Source organism: Emys orbicularis, chromosome 7 (assembly GCF_028017835.1).
Source record: "Emys orbicularis isolate rEmyOrb1 chromosome 7, rEmyOrb1.hap1, whole genome shotgun sequence".
NCBI classification, from domain to species: domain Eukaryota; kingdom Metazoa; phylum Chordata; order Testudines; family Emydidae; genus Emys; species Emys orbicularis.
Window position 1 is genome coordinate 50,491,432 of NC_088689.1, and position 15,172 is coordinate 50,506,603.

At 38.9% G+C, this 15,172-nt stretch overlaps 1 protein-coding gene across 2 annotated transcripts in view; it reads left to right on the forward strand.

The window, feature by feature from the left end:
- Positions 1-1,119: 1,119 nt before the first annotated feature.
- Positions 1,120-15,172, forward strand: part of RHOBTB1 (Rho related BTB domain containing 1) — a 33,987-nt gene continuing 19,934 nt past the window's right edge. Inside the window, exons 1-3 of one of the 2 annotated variants that reach the window (XM_065408304.1) lie at positions 1,120-1,134; positions 2,241-2,426; positions 3,106-3,209. In XM_065408304.1, the coding sequence (XP_065264376.1) occupies positions 2,247-2,426; positions 3,106-3,209 (284 nt within the window). In that variant the 5' untranslated portion in view covers positions 1,120-1,134; positions 2,241-2,246. Of the gene's footprint in view, positions 1,135-2,234; positions 2,427-3,105; positions 3,210-15,172 lie in introns of those variants that run through there. The other variant, XM_065408303.1, reaches the window with a different exon arrangement.

A 15,172-nucleotide genomic window follows, 5' to 3' on the forward strand; every position in this document is an offset into this window, starting at 1 on the left:
AAAAATGGGCACCCACGCGCCCCGACCTGCTCCGACCACTTGGCAGTCCTGCCGGGGAGCAGGGGAAGCCCCCGTGCCCTAACCCCGCTCCCCAGTAGGAGCACCAGGCAAGCGGGGGAAGCTCCCAACCCTGTCCCTGGCAGGAGTGCTAGGCTTGTGTGGCGGGGCAAGCCCCAGTTCCCCAGCAGGAGTGGGGGGGAGGACTGGGAGGGGCCGCAGGTGGAAGGGGTGGAGAGGGGTCCCCACTTGCTCTGGCCCGGGGACCCACAGAAGCTTAATCCGCCTTTGCCTGTGCACATTCAGGTGTGAGATTAGAGCCTAAATTGTGTCCTCACTGTGAGAAAACAATCTATATGGTGGTGCAATATCAAAATATTTTGACAAGTTATCCTATACTAAATGTCTTCCAAAGTGTAATAGCTACATCAGTAGATCAGTGGACAGAAGAGTGACACAGCTTCAGTCTATTCTGGTAATAAATGTCTGTACTTCAGAAGATCCCTTTATTCCCACCCCCCGACACACGCACAAATATGGATAAAAATGTAACTTTGCCATTATTTAAATTCTGCCTCCACAGTGCACATCCAAAATCTTAATTGGTTGGGTAATATTTAGTCCCAGCACTGACTTTTGTTGCTGTAGGTCATATCAGCTGAAGTAATGAAAAAGCACAATTAAAATTAGTCACAGTCCAATAGTTACTGAAAAGTTGTACTTATTCTTAAGAGTCATAGAAAATAATGGATTTGAGGCTGCAAAGAAAGAACAGCAAAATAGCATTTATTTTTTTAAATTGGCATGATGATTTAATGTGTATTCTTTAGTTATGTTGGATGAATGAACCGTGGTTTAGTGAATGATTCTGCTTTACATGTTCTTTATTCTATCTTAATTATATCTGTTCCTCAATTTTAAATGCTTTCTTGTAAGGAAAAAAAAAATCTCTATAAAAGATTACCTGTATTTTGGCAATTAATGAAATCTGCATGTAGGTCTTTCTTTTGTTTATTTGTTTGTTTAAATCTGTTAGGCAACCCCTACTAAATATGGTTGTGCCTTGTATTTTCTCTTATTCTCCTTCCTTATTGATATTCAGCAGCAGACACTGTGTCAGTAAGCAGATTACTAGAGATTAGGAGAGCAAAATCAGATATTCTGAACGATGATCCTTCATTTCTCTCAGAGGGAAAAATGGCAGATTTTCCAAGGGACTTAATGGACTTCATTTAAATAAAAAAAAATAACTCCCCTTCAGTGTCTCCCAACTCTCCCCCATATTTCCACCCACTCGCTGATTTAACACACATACAAATGTTTATTAAGGAAATTGTCCATTTTCAACTTTCCACAAGGACAGTGTTTTTAAAAAACAAATCATATTTCTGCTTTTTAGCAAAACAATTCCAGTATCTTACAAACAGATTTTGCTAACGAGAAAACATTTTTATGTACAAGTTCTAGTTAGACTGCTTGATTTTAATATAGGCTTTAAACTGGTTTGCAAACATTCTAAAATGTTTTTTGTAGTTGTTTACTTTCATAACAGAAAAATTGTTGACTGTACAAACATATCTTATAAAAACAGAGGGTATATGATATATGCAGGATACAGTAATCACTGAGTTGAATTAGATCAATATAAATTATGGGGTGCAGAAAGTCAGAGCTCGTCTGTCATTTTACAAGTAAGATATTTGCACATTTTTAATTGTAATTTATATTGTGTATATATCTGGGTGATTCAGTTTTCACCATGCTTTATGTACTTGTCTTTTTAGGTTGACTCTCATAATTCAAAACTTGAAAGGACAAAATCCGAGGCAAAACTTGTAGTACAAAAACAGGTTTATGCCAGAATTCCTAATGTTAAACCCACTGATGTCTAGTCTCCTCCGCTTCTCAACATAAAAAGTAGTTAGTGAGATGTAAGTCTGTGCTAGCAGACCTAGCTTCACAAAGATTTATCTACAGCAAGCAGGTTTGTGTTTACAGAAAACCAAGGAGACAATAACATGCTAACTGAAATAAGCCATTCAAGATCAAAACTGTTTCAGTAACTGTGTGTGGTATATAAAGGAACTGTTCATCAACTTTAGTACAACTTACATAAGCTTTGTCTTAAGACTTCATTCTTGTCTTTAGCAAGTGGAAGTGGAAGGATCTGATGTAAATAACACAACTTCTGTGATATTAGAAAACAAATGTAACTGTTGTGTTGCAGTTTTTGATAAATGGACACTGACATGGACTACGAAAGACCCAACGTTGAAACCATAAAATGTGTGGTAGTTGGCGATAATGCAGTGGGAAAGACTCGCTTAATTTGCGCAAGGGCATGCAATACCACTTTGACACAGTATCAGCTCCTGGCAACTCACGTACCGACCGTCTGGGCAATTGATCAGTATCGTGTCTGCCAAGAGGTAAGGATTTTCCAGTTTATTAAATGTGTAGTGCACACAATAAGTTTGTATTGTTATTGATCAGCTCTTTAATGGTCAAGATGTGGTAATGGGCAACTCAAAAATAAAATGTATTTACAAGGACCCTAAGGCAGCTACCATCTAAGGGCTGGTCTACACTGGGGGGGGGGGGGGGGGGAAATCGATCCAAGATACGCAACTTCAGCTACGCGAATAGCGTAGCTGAAGTTGAAGTATCTTGGATCGAATTACCTGGGGTCCAGACAGCGCGGGATCGATGGCCGCGGCTCCCCCGTCGACTGCGCTACCGCCGCTCGCTCTGGTGGAGTTCCGGAGTCGACGGTGAGCGCGTTCGGGGATCGATATATCGCTTCTTAACGAGATGCGATATATCGATCCCGGATAAATCGATTGCTACCCACCGATACGGCGGGTAGTGAAGACGTACCCTAACACGCAAGGCATCCACTTTTTCTCTAAGCCCCACAATTACATTCTGAATATTTTGTGACAAGAACATATTTAAAATACTCATATTGTGCTTACATATTATAAAATTTAACACTGTGCTAATTTGGTGTAGCATGGCATCATATCTTTTTTACAAGGAGAGTAGCAATTTTGCCTGTAGTGAGTTTTTTAATTGAGGGAGGAAAATATAATGTCTATTCTATTTTAGGTCCTTGAACGCTCCCGGGATGTTGTTGATGAAGTGAGCGTTTCTCTCAGACTCTGGGATACTTTTGGTGACCATCACAAAGACAGACGTTTTGCTTATGGAAGGTAAAATGAGCCAAGTCTAACTTTTAAATAATAGCTGCAGTAGTATTTAGCAGAGAGAAATTTGCGGCTCTGAATTTTGAAACACAAGGCCTTATAACAATCAAGGGTATTCATATTTCTGCCTATTATAAGGGGGATATCAACTGTAAGGATTAAAAAGATACACATATTTAAAAGGCAGTACAGTTTTACTATTCTACATTTACTTGAAGAAAATGTTAAGCCCTGCCCACAATTACTTTAATGTTTCAGACTATAAAGAGTGTTCACAAAAATGAGGCTGTGGTTTTATGAAAATGAACACCAGTTTTCCTTGCTTGAGTAAACATCATGAAGGGTAATCAATTCACTTATTACTGAGCGAACAAACAGGTGTGTTGGGAAAACATAATCTCCTGTGTTGCAGAATGAATATATATATATATATACACACACACACACAAAACTATAATAAGAGGGTGATCTGCTGAGTTGGATGGGTCATTCTCTTAGGGCCTGATCTAAATCCCAAATTACTAAAAGATAGGAGTCTCTTTTCCTGCTTTCTTAATTAAAACAAAAGGGAAGGGTTCTCTTACATGAATACCAAAGTCTACACAGAGTTTTCATTGACACATTAATCTTGTAAATGTTGAGAATTTAGCAGTAGGCTTTTATCAAAGTGCAAAATATGGCCTAATTCTAACGTCAGTGACAGTCTTTCCATTTAATTCAGAGGGAGTTGGATCTGGCCCTTTATCAATGCAAGCAGAAGCGCTACTGAGCAGCAGGAAATTCAGTATATCATAATGTGAATCAGCTACCTGAAATACAGGCATATAAAATTAAAAATGGATGTCATAAACTTTTTTTTATGATTGACACACCTTATTTTTTGCACGAAATGTCAGTATTTCTTTTCCTTCTGAAACTTTTTTCTTTTCCCTGTCACATCTGCTCCTATCTTATTTCAGCTGATATTTTTCAACAGACCTCTTTTCTCCAGTTAAAAATGTTATATGTATAGTATCTGCCCCAGTTTTGCACTTAATGTCTGTAAATTGTTCTTTCTTTGTGGCTCCATTTTCAATGCACCTGAAGTATAGAGAGCCCAGAGTTGTGTGAGTCAGTGCTAGATAAAATGAGTAACTTCAAAGGGAGTTAGCCTACTCTGGTCTCTGTCTCTCTCTAAAGATCACCATAACAAGATGGTCTATCAGCTGAATCCAGTAATGGTAACATCTCTTGACATTTTCACATTGTAAAACTCCATAGGCAAGTTTATAGTTTTATGTGTGTAAATCCTTCTTTATATCCAGTAAATCCTTCTTTATATCCAGTGTCATGTTAAAGGAGTGTTTTATGAAGAGCTGTATAGTAAAAAGTGCTTTCTATTGCAGAGACGTTGTCCTTTGGCCAGCAGGGTAATTTTTGAAAGACAATTAAGTTCCCATTTCAACAAAGTACTTAGACATGTGTTTAAGTGCTCTGCTGAATCAGGACCTAAAGTACAGCATGTCTTGATTATATAAGGTGCACATTTTAACAATAAGTTTTATGTATGGAAAAAGTTATTGATTTAAGATAAAACTGACCTTAGTTTCCAAACTCATTCAAGTGTTTATGAAGGTTTCAGGTGTAAACAATTTTTATTTTAATATTTAAAACTTTGTGAAGCCTGACTGTAAATATGGCTGTACCTTGCGTTTCCTCTTACTCTTCCTCCCTGAAGTACCGACGTGATATTCTGTAGCAGACACTCTGTCACTGAACAGATTAATAGAGACTAGGAGAACAAAATCAGGCATCTTCTGAATTCTGATCCAACATTTACGAGTGAATGGGAGCATGGGAAAACTGCATACTTAACTTCTAATCCTTCACACGTAAAGAGACTTGAGTACCTTGAGTTCAGTGGGACTAGTTACATGAGTAAAGGGACTCTCACATATGTTTGCAGGTTTGGGCCCGTCATGTGGGACACATGGGAACAAGGTTTGCTAAAAAGAGTTTAGCTCAGAAAGAAACTGTTCTAGGGCTTGTCTACACTTACTGGGGGATCGATGCGCAGTGATCGATGCATTAGCGGTTGATTTAGCGGGTCTAGTGAAGACCCACTAAATCAACCGCAGATTGCTCTCCCTTCGACTCCTGTACTCCACTGGATCGAGAAGAGTAAGGGGAGAAGATGGGAGAGCGTCTCCCATGGACATCGCGTAGTATGGACCCCGCGGTAAATAGAGCTAAGCTACGTCGACTTGAGTTACGCTATTCACTTAATTCAAATTGCGTAGCTTATATTGACTTTTCCCTCTAGTGTAGACAAGGCCTTAGAAACCAATCATGCTGGCCGTAGCTTTCCTTCTGCCAAGTCTCTTAATGCATTTGTGTGTAGTAGCAAAACTAGTGTATCTTAAGGAAACCATTTGGGATCCATTTTATTAATGGAATTTCATTGGTCAAATTTTATACTAGCAGGCTCTGGTTACCCTGTTCAATTCTATTCTGTTCTAAAATGATTTAATACAGTATTAACATATTTATAATGTTTCTTTTAACATTTTTTACAACTAGGAGCCTTTATAAATTGCAGGTGGGTTTATTGTTTATATACATTTACAGAATTTGTTTTCAAATTATCTTCTGTACTTTGAAGTGTGTTCTCATAATTAAGTCAAATCTTGCAGAACAGTGAAAAGCTGGCTAGTGCCAGAATGCTCAAGGCTAAACCTACAGGTGTCCAGTCTTCTCCGCCTGGAAGATTGTTTAATGAGATGTCCCTTCAAATACCCTTCAAAACTGTTGTTGTTCTATGCAAAGTAGATCCTGTTATGCTCGTGGTGCATGGAGAGGTCTGAGTCTGTCAGCCAAGACCTTTAATCGTCCTAACTGTGGCATAACCAGAGCTAGCAAGTTATCAATGTATCTGCCTCTCTTTGGGGAAGACTGCTCCATTCATTTTGCAGAATTATATATAAATAGGTTATGTTTTAGGTGACATGATGAACAGGTGATAGGATTTATCTTGGGTAGAATTTCTTCCTGCTTCTTCATTTTTCATTGAGATGAGTAACAAGATGGAACAATTAATGCTTTTATTTATTTTTTTTAAAAAGGTGGTGGGGCAGAGTATCAATCCTAGTCTGTATTTTACTGCATATTGTTTAATTACAGATCAAATTCATACAGGACATTGGGAGGGAGAAAGGGAAACTGACAGAAATATTAAGAAAAAAAGATTGAGAACAAAACTTGGTTGGAAAGATTTCTAGAATGTTCATTTTTTCTTAACTCTGGATAGGTGGGTTTGCTCTGGAGTGGTTCTGTTCTTTCATTTCAAATAGGTTCCAGCTTGTGGTGATGAATACTCCTCAATTCATATTGTCCTGAAGGATTCAGTTTTATGCAAAATCCGGTGAAGAAATGGTATGGTCTGAGGTATAAGCAGTACTCTGATATCCAGATCTATGTCACCTTTTCATCCAACAACGATTCTGTCTCAGTACTGTACAGTCACCTAAGATTGCAGCATGGATGGGAGAAATGGATAAAGCTCAAGCTGCCACCATGTACAAATGTCCCTAAAACATACCCAACTCATTTGATGTAGGCATAACAATAAAGTAATTTACACTATTTTTAATTTGGCATCATTCACAACTCTATAGCATCTTATCTAGTCTAGTTTTGAATAAGAATATCAAGATCTCCTAGTGCTGGAAGTGAAAATGGAAAAAGAATTGGTTCGCCAGATTTTTTTTTTTTTTAAGTGAGAGAGCAACATATTTGACTAAAATTCAATTAATTTCCTGCAGTTATTTGATGTAAACAACACTAAAGCGCATGTGCGCGTGCACATCTGCAAGGAGTTAATTCCATTTGTCAGATACTTACTTTCATATGAATATGTGGTCTGTAAATTAGTTCAACCATGATAATTTATTTAATGAAACTTAAGTATAAGTTCTAGACCAAACAAAATCTGTTCAAACCATATGGTTGGAAATCAGCTTTTCCCACACCTCTTATTTATGAACATGTGGATGGGCCATTACAAGGCTGTTGACAGGGCCTTTTTAAACATATGTTGACAATATTGCCTCTTCTGTGACCTGATTTCATCAGTCTTCCAAGTCTGATATGTAGTCAGTCATAGGAGCACATTCACTCAACTCTTAGGTGATTAAGATTCCCTTTACCACTAAGTTCAACATAATTGAATCCATAGAAACATATCTCCTTGGCATTGTCAGTCTGCATTCCTTGGCAGATGAATTCATCACCAACATTTCTCTTATTTTTGCCAATCTCTTTAACTCTGAGGGACCCACAATTTTTCACTCCCATGCAGTCAGCCAGGGTTCTTGCCATAAACACTCCAACACCTTCACAAAGTGTTGGTTCAGTGTGTTTTAGTTTGATCAGTGCCCTCTATTATATCCCATCCATGCTTAAACTCAGAGGGAGAGCAGCTCCATTGCCTCTGCTTCAAGGAGATGGAGGACTCAACATCCTCTCGATTTCCTTGTTTTAATATGTACTACTCTCTTACAGCGTCCTCTCCACCTTGGCTGGTGAGGTGAGCAAGACCTGGTGACTGGCTGAGTTGCTTCTGGGGCCCTCTGCCAGCTGTAAACAGAGCAGTAGCAGCACCTGAGAAGAGTAGGTGACCCAGCTGGAAGTTCACATCTTTCACCTCCTCTGAAGGAAGCTCTGTCCCACATCCTTCCTTCTGGCTCCTTATCCCCCCAGAGGAAGGTGGAAGAGGGAAAGCCTTTCAGCGGGAAGAAAGACCGATGCACAGATCGATACTTTGCTTAAAACTCTACTGTATGTTTTAAAATGTCTTAAAACTTCTCAGAATGCAGGATGTTGCATCAGGGTTTCTCAGATGCTCTGAGCTAAGGCCTCTTCCTGCACCTCAGACCAGCTATATTTATTTCTATGTCAGTACAGATTCTCCTTCTGATCAAGTATAAATGTGAGAGACAAGGTGTGTGAGGTAATATCTTTTATTGGACCAACTTCTGTTGGTGAGAGAGAGAGGTTTCGAGCCACACAAAGCTCTTAAAGCTTGTCTCTCTCACCAACAGAGCTGGTACAATAAAAGATATTACCTCACACACCTTGTCTCTCTAATATCCTGGGACCAACACGGCTACAAGTACACTGCATACAGGTATAAACATGTCTTTTTAGAGGAATTGGGGACCGTCTCCACAGCAGTAAATGCTTCACACAGGCAGATACTCTTTTGCTTGTCTGGCAATGGGCCTGCTACCGGGGACATAAACTACTTTCAGATCTATTTCATCTCTTGTCCCCATTCTCTTCCTCTTGCTATGTCTTGTCACCACAAATGATGCTGTGCAGCATCACCGTATGATGTTAAGATGTGATGACAGCCAACAAAACTGGTGAACTTCCACTTCTACGCTAATCTATTTTAAAAACGAAAAACACCCAAATATAGAGGGCTGTGTTTTACAGGCCATTCAAGTTCTTCATCAGGTAGTCTTGGAGGAGACATACAGAGAAGTGTTTAACATTTGAGACAGTCATGCTTTTTTGTACTATTTTAATTGGGCTCAGTTTGGACCCAAGGAAGATTGCAGAGCAGGCAGATCAAGTTTAGTGGTGATGACATTCAAATGAGCTTCTGAAACCTAATTTTATTTTTCATGATGTCTTGGTGTCTAATATTGTGTGTGTACATACAAGCACACACCCATTAAAGTCTTTTCTGTCATCACATGTATTAGAATTGGAAGCTCCCAACCCATCTCCTGAAATGTTTGAATACCTAGACCATTCAAATTGGTGAAGTCCAGTTATTTGTCCTCCCCACATTACACCTGTGTCTTATCTTACTGTAAGTAGTGAATTTTTATGAAAATCTGTTATGGAATTGCTATTAGGGATCAGCAATTCTTCCTCCTTTTAAAAGACCTGGTGCCAAAAGAATGTCCATAGGGTATGATGTGGCTTCTCTTGATGTCTGTATGACATAGCTAGAATAGAGAGGCTCTGTTGCAATAGTGCAGGGCTTCTTTGACTGCAATGAAAATGTTTATATACATACACACACACACACACACCCTTCTTTGTTTATGCTATTACATAATTCTCTTCCATTCTTGCTCTCTTATAAAGGTGGTTTATTCTAAAAGCCTTCATTTATAGCAGAGGAAAAAATATCTTTTGAATATGCTAAACCAGAGAAGGGACATCAAAGATGACTTTGGCCACCACAAGTAGTTCTGAATTGATAAGATTAGGATCTGTTGAACCCACTAGACATCTAAGACTCCAAGATTCTGGGTCTAGATTTCCTCATAGGTGTGTAGGGTAGTAGAAATATATATGGACACTACTATCCACCTCAGTCTGAGTGCCCTTGTCCACTGCTGTTTGATACCAGCGTACCATTTGAAATTTCATGGCTTCAGCTATCATAAATAATTCATAAAGTTGTCTGGGCTATTGCCAACAATAATCAGATTTTTCATGAATGAAGAAAGATAAAGTTCTGTGATACAGTCACACGAGGGTTTCTTACCACTAAATTCATCTAATTTTGCTTTGCTTTGCTTTCAAGTCTTCCCCAATTTCATTTTTACTGGCTTCCTATACCTGTGTAAAAATCACACTCTTACATTTAGTGATTGTGCCTAAGCCAGTCATTATTCCCTTTAATCTCTAACATCCTGGCCCCTTTGTCTTCTCACAATCTTCCTAGCTTCCTGTGTCTAGCTGTGTAATTCGTTACTCTGTTACCATTTACAAAAATCATGCTTGACTCTGTTGTACTCCCAGATGTTTGGAACTCCCATTTCTCTTTGCTTCCCTGACTTTCCTCATCATTTCAGACCCTATCTTAAAATGTTCTTTTCCCTTTCTTAATACTGTTGCTTCAAATGATTTGACATTTAATCTCTTCTTCATCTCTTGAAAAATGAATATTTTGTTTACTGTGGATCACTGTTTGTGGACTCGGTTTTTTGGTGTATTTATTGCTGAGTCTTCCTGTTACTCTTCCTCCTGTGCATTTGATTAATGTCTATTAAATCTAGAGAGAGACTTTTTTGAAATATTGTCCCTATCCATGAATCAACTGCTTGCAAATGGTAACAAAATTAGTCTGAAAGTGCTCATTCTCCAGGCTGTCTGCCCTGTATTCTTTTGGGAGTTCCCCAGCTGCTGGTTTTTATCATGTTCAGGAAGTAGCTCCCAGACCAACACCTGGCTCCATTTCCAAGGTTGTCTGTTGCTCTCTCCAACACTTGTTTCCTTAAAGGGGATGTGTCATGGAACAGGGCTGGCTGTTCCAGGCTTTATTCCCCATTACAGTTTAAAGTGAACAGGCCATCCCATTACAATACACCTTTAAACAAACATTATCTGATTACTTACCAGACTCTTCCCACCACATCCTGAGTTTTGGAGTTTGCTCTAAGTTGCTCAGATGGTCTGTTGCAGCAAGAGCAACCACTGTCTTCCTGATTGCCATTTGTTCTTGGTTCCTCACCTTTTCATTCTGTGTGGAAACAGAAGGCCCAATCTTTCTTTCTGCATGGTGTACAGAACCTGTAAATATTCTTTAGTGTCAAAGCACCCATACTATATGGAATTATATTTAGCAAAGCATCTCTGTTTGTGAATTAGGAACGGAACACACAAACTCTGTGTTCCTTAAAAAGACTGACAGATTGAGCCAAGTTCTGTGGAGCTGAATTGTGCAAAATGCACACTGACTTCAGTGGGAGTTTTACTCAATTCAGGGCTGTAGAATTCAGCCCAAGAGAAAAGTTAAAGCAGTTTGCAGATAAATTGGTTCATTTCTATGCTCTGTGTTTGGTGCTAAGATGATCTCGTCCTTATGTAAATGACTAAGATGTAATAATTAGTAAACCTAATTCTTAGAGTCAGAAGTAAAATTAACCATATACCATGACTATGTAAGCAGTCTATTTAAACTTTAAACATAGCTTTGCCTTGATATTTTGTTCCAGACAACTTTCCAGTTGCCATTAGTGCTGTATCTGGTTGGTTATTTGTACTGCAGGGAGAATAGATCTCCAGGCTTTTACAGTGGGAAATGAGATATTTTTGTCATTTTTATGATACCACTGTCATCTCTGGTTCTCTCTATATGCACCATGAGTACATCAGAAGAAACATAGAAAAGGCTTAAAACATGTCATTTCTGAAGTGGTGTTCATAGTTGGTAAGGAATGAGCAAAAAAGCTCTTTCCACTTTTTAAACATAGTCTTGAAATATGTGATCATTATAATTTTTAAAAAGATAGTTGATACTATCTTTTTTAAAAAGGTGGTGGTGTACGAAACCTGAAGTTACAGAATTTTTAGAAATAGGTCTGCATGCTACTCACCACAAAATCTGAATATATTTCAGGGTATTTTGACAGTTTCGCACATAACACCTGTACTTAAGAAGCTTCACTGCTATCGGTAAAGTATAGAATTAATTGATTCTCCTGCTCACGTGTAAGGCACTGCATGGTCTTGCCCTGCCTTACTTGGAAACCTTTAGTTCTTCACATGTCAGGGCACTCCTTGCATTTTAGTTCATCAGGCCTTCCATCTGTTGTCTGTGTGCATACAGGTCCTTCATCTTCTGGTCATTACTTACTCTTACTTGTCACTTATTAATTCCTTTCCATCTCATATGAAGGCTGCTATTGCATTTACTAAACTCTGAATTCACTTAAAACGCTGCCTTGCTTATATGTATCTGAAGTTTTTTTTTCCAGCTCTGTGAGATTCATGCATGAAAGATGCCTTATAACTGAATGAAAATTTCTTTTACATAGTTGGGTTGATAGCAGTAGTGTTTTATGCTGCCACAAAGAAGATATTGGGTTTAATTCTTGGATTCAGTCTTTGTGCCTGAACGAACTGACAAGGCTTGGGAGTCTTGTAGAGCTAGTGTGCTCAATCCAGGCTGAGGGAAAGACTTAATTTGAATTAAGAGTAGTCCCATTCAGATGGTTACGTGTTATGTGGATAATTCTCCTCCAGTCCCACCTCAGCCAGAAGAATTGCAGCTGAGATGCAGGTTTCAAAGGATGTGGTAAAGCTGAGGGGGAAATTTGTTGTGAAATTTTTATATATGGCACAAAAATGATTCAGGGAATGGAAGGAAAACTATTGGTGATGAATGGATTTCGCAGGGTTCAGTAGTTTAGATAAATTCTAAGGAATGTGAATGTTTGTCTGAAATTTCTCAGAATTCTCTGTTTCACAAAACTGGATTCTGAACATCCTCCCTCACTGTAATCTGGCATTTCTGTTTCTGCTTGCAGGGAATGCCCAGAAGTAGGGAAATTTTAAAAAATAATTTAAATTTAAAAAAAAATAAAAGGAGGGTAATTACCTGAACTTTTTGTCAAATGTATTCTAAAAAATATTTGCTGTGGGTACAATAACTTTGTGCTAAACTGAAATGTTTCTGATTTAGTTCATCTACCCATAAAATTATTCTGTCAGATTTGGCTTTTGGATCTCTTTATTAGTCATCTAAAAACAATCGGTATTTTTGGCTTGTCCTTCTAAAAGGAAAGAAGATAACAGGACAGTAGTGCTAGACTTTTTCTCTTTTTTTCATCTGTGGGGTGTCAGCATTGATTTCCAGATCAGTGAGTACCACAGAGGCAGGACTTTTTCTCAGGCAAATCCTCCTTGTTTTACTGCCTTGCAGGTGTTCTGCCCCTTTCCTGCATCACAGCTCTGCCCTCTGCTTGAAAGGACTCCCTTCTAAACCCATCAATATTTCTTTTTGGTTGGCTGGCAGGTGACTGGAGAGCAATACAAAGCCCCCTTGCTTGGGGCTAAATCACCTGGTGAACAAGTCTTGCATGTACCACTTTCATTTATTTCCCCCCAAAATGTCTTGAGACCATAAATTAAATGCTGAAGTGATGAAGCAGAACTACTTCAACATGTTTTTCTTTTAATTTCTACAACAGGTACATTTCAAAATTCAGCCAGTCTTTTAGGTAGAAATCAACCCAAATCAAAGCATCTACAAACATTGGAAAAGGTCTGACCTACAGGGCCAGACCCTGCAGTTGAGAGTCATTTACAGTTTTAGCCCTTTCATAAAGTCTCCATGCAGTGTGTCTAATGATAAGTTATTGAATGCCTCTGTTTTCTTGAAATTCTGCCTCAAATGGGGATATTGTTGCCTCTGTGCCAAGCCATAGCAGATGTCTGGGCCTTGCAGGTTGGTTTCCCTTTGGAAGAGAAATCAGTGACGGGAAGTCTGGGTATATTTTTAGTACAACTTGTTATGCCAGTTCATGAACAGAGGTGGTCACAAACGGCATGCAAGCAAATGAATCTTTAAAAAATCTGAGTCTCAAAAATAATGCCCAGTTTTACATAGGCAGCTCTGCCTCAGGGATGGACTCTAGTTAGATTAATGCAGAGAGGAAGCTCTCCTACTTGCAGTAACTCCCCCTGAAATAATGCACATCACAGAACTAACAGTACAGTGTTTCTTTTGAGAGTAGTCCTGCACTTGAAGCAGGTAGCAAGCTAAAAATGCAGCGTAGAAGTGGCAGCACCAACAACAGGAGGGGCTAGGTGCCCTGAGTGTGTGCCAGTCTGAGACTCTAGGTACCTACTTGAGGCGGCTAACCCTTACACTGCTGCGGCCACACTCTATTTTTATCACACTAGCTGAATGAGGGCTAGCACAAGTATGTCTCCCTGAACTGGAAATCACACTCCCAGCTTGAACTGTAGATCTACCCTAAGACTGAACATGGCTTGCATGCTGAGAACAACTTGTAAGACTGTGTAACAGCACCATCTGGCGCCATAACAATATTTTATAGCTGCGGGACCTGTTTGATTGTAGAAGGAAAAACTTCTTTATATTCTAGAAAGAGCAAATTGTTCTCCAGAAATAATACTGTGCTTGTTCACTAAGCACACTGATATAATAACCATGTAAATTAGTGGATTTTGTATTTTAAATGTTGAGTAAGTATATTCTTTGTCCATAGCAACATCTTGTGTGTCCATGATTGTGGTTAGGGTCAGAAAGACAGGCTAAGACATGCCCATTTTGCTCTTAAAAATTATTTTTCTCATTTCATAGCCAGTATCTGAAAAGCTCCTATCCAGAGCTCTAGTTGCCTCTGACACAATTAAAAGTACAGTAATTTAAAAAAATAAAGCAGCAGCACTCACCTAAAAACCAGAAGTAACTAACGCGATTAAATCAAACCTAAACAGCAGCCTGTCTAATACACGGATAGTTCTTAACATGCCCCTCTCTTTCCTCCCCTCCCCCCCAAAGTCTGGGGAAGTAGATGGGCCTTTCAGCATGCCCTGATGATCAACAAATTGGGATATTTCAGACTGAGGGGATTGGAGAGGAAGAGAGAATTTTAATGTGTTGCCTCATGTAGCATGCCTTGCAGTCATCCAGTGAAGAGGTGACATGTATGTGGATAATGGTAGCTAGATCTCAATCTGAAAGAAATGTTCATAATTTCCATCTATCAAATTTTTCAGATTTATGTTCCATTCTCTCCTGTCCGACAGCCTGAGTGGGGGGAAATAAGCTGTTTTGCCTCTTTTGGAGGTGCAAAATCCTTCCTTCAACCATAGTATGTCAGTTATTTTGCAATTATTGGTGCCACCCATAGCCAGTGTGGATAGTTTGGGCTAATATTTAATGTGGTTGAGACATTCCAAACCATAAGGCAGATGAGGATTTCAGATCCATATTTAATATAGTTTTGGTTTTTATTAATAATTTATCTCTAACTTTTGGTACAGCCACAGCACCAGAAAATAAGGATTTCATCTTTGAGTCAATGACATCACTTAACTTTGTATCCCGTGGTTTTTGCCACTGAATCTCAGTATATGTAATAAGTGTAATTATACACCATCATTAGTAGTTGACAAAAATCTGTATACTTCTTACCTTACTTTGAAGAATGCTC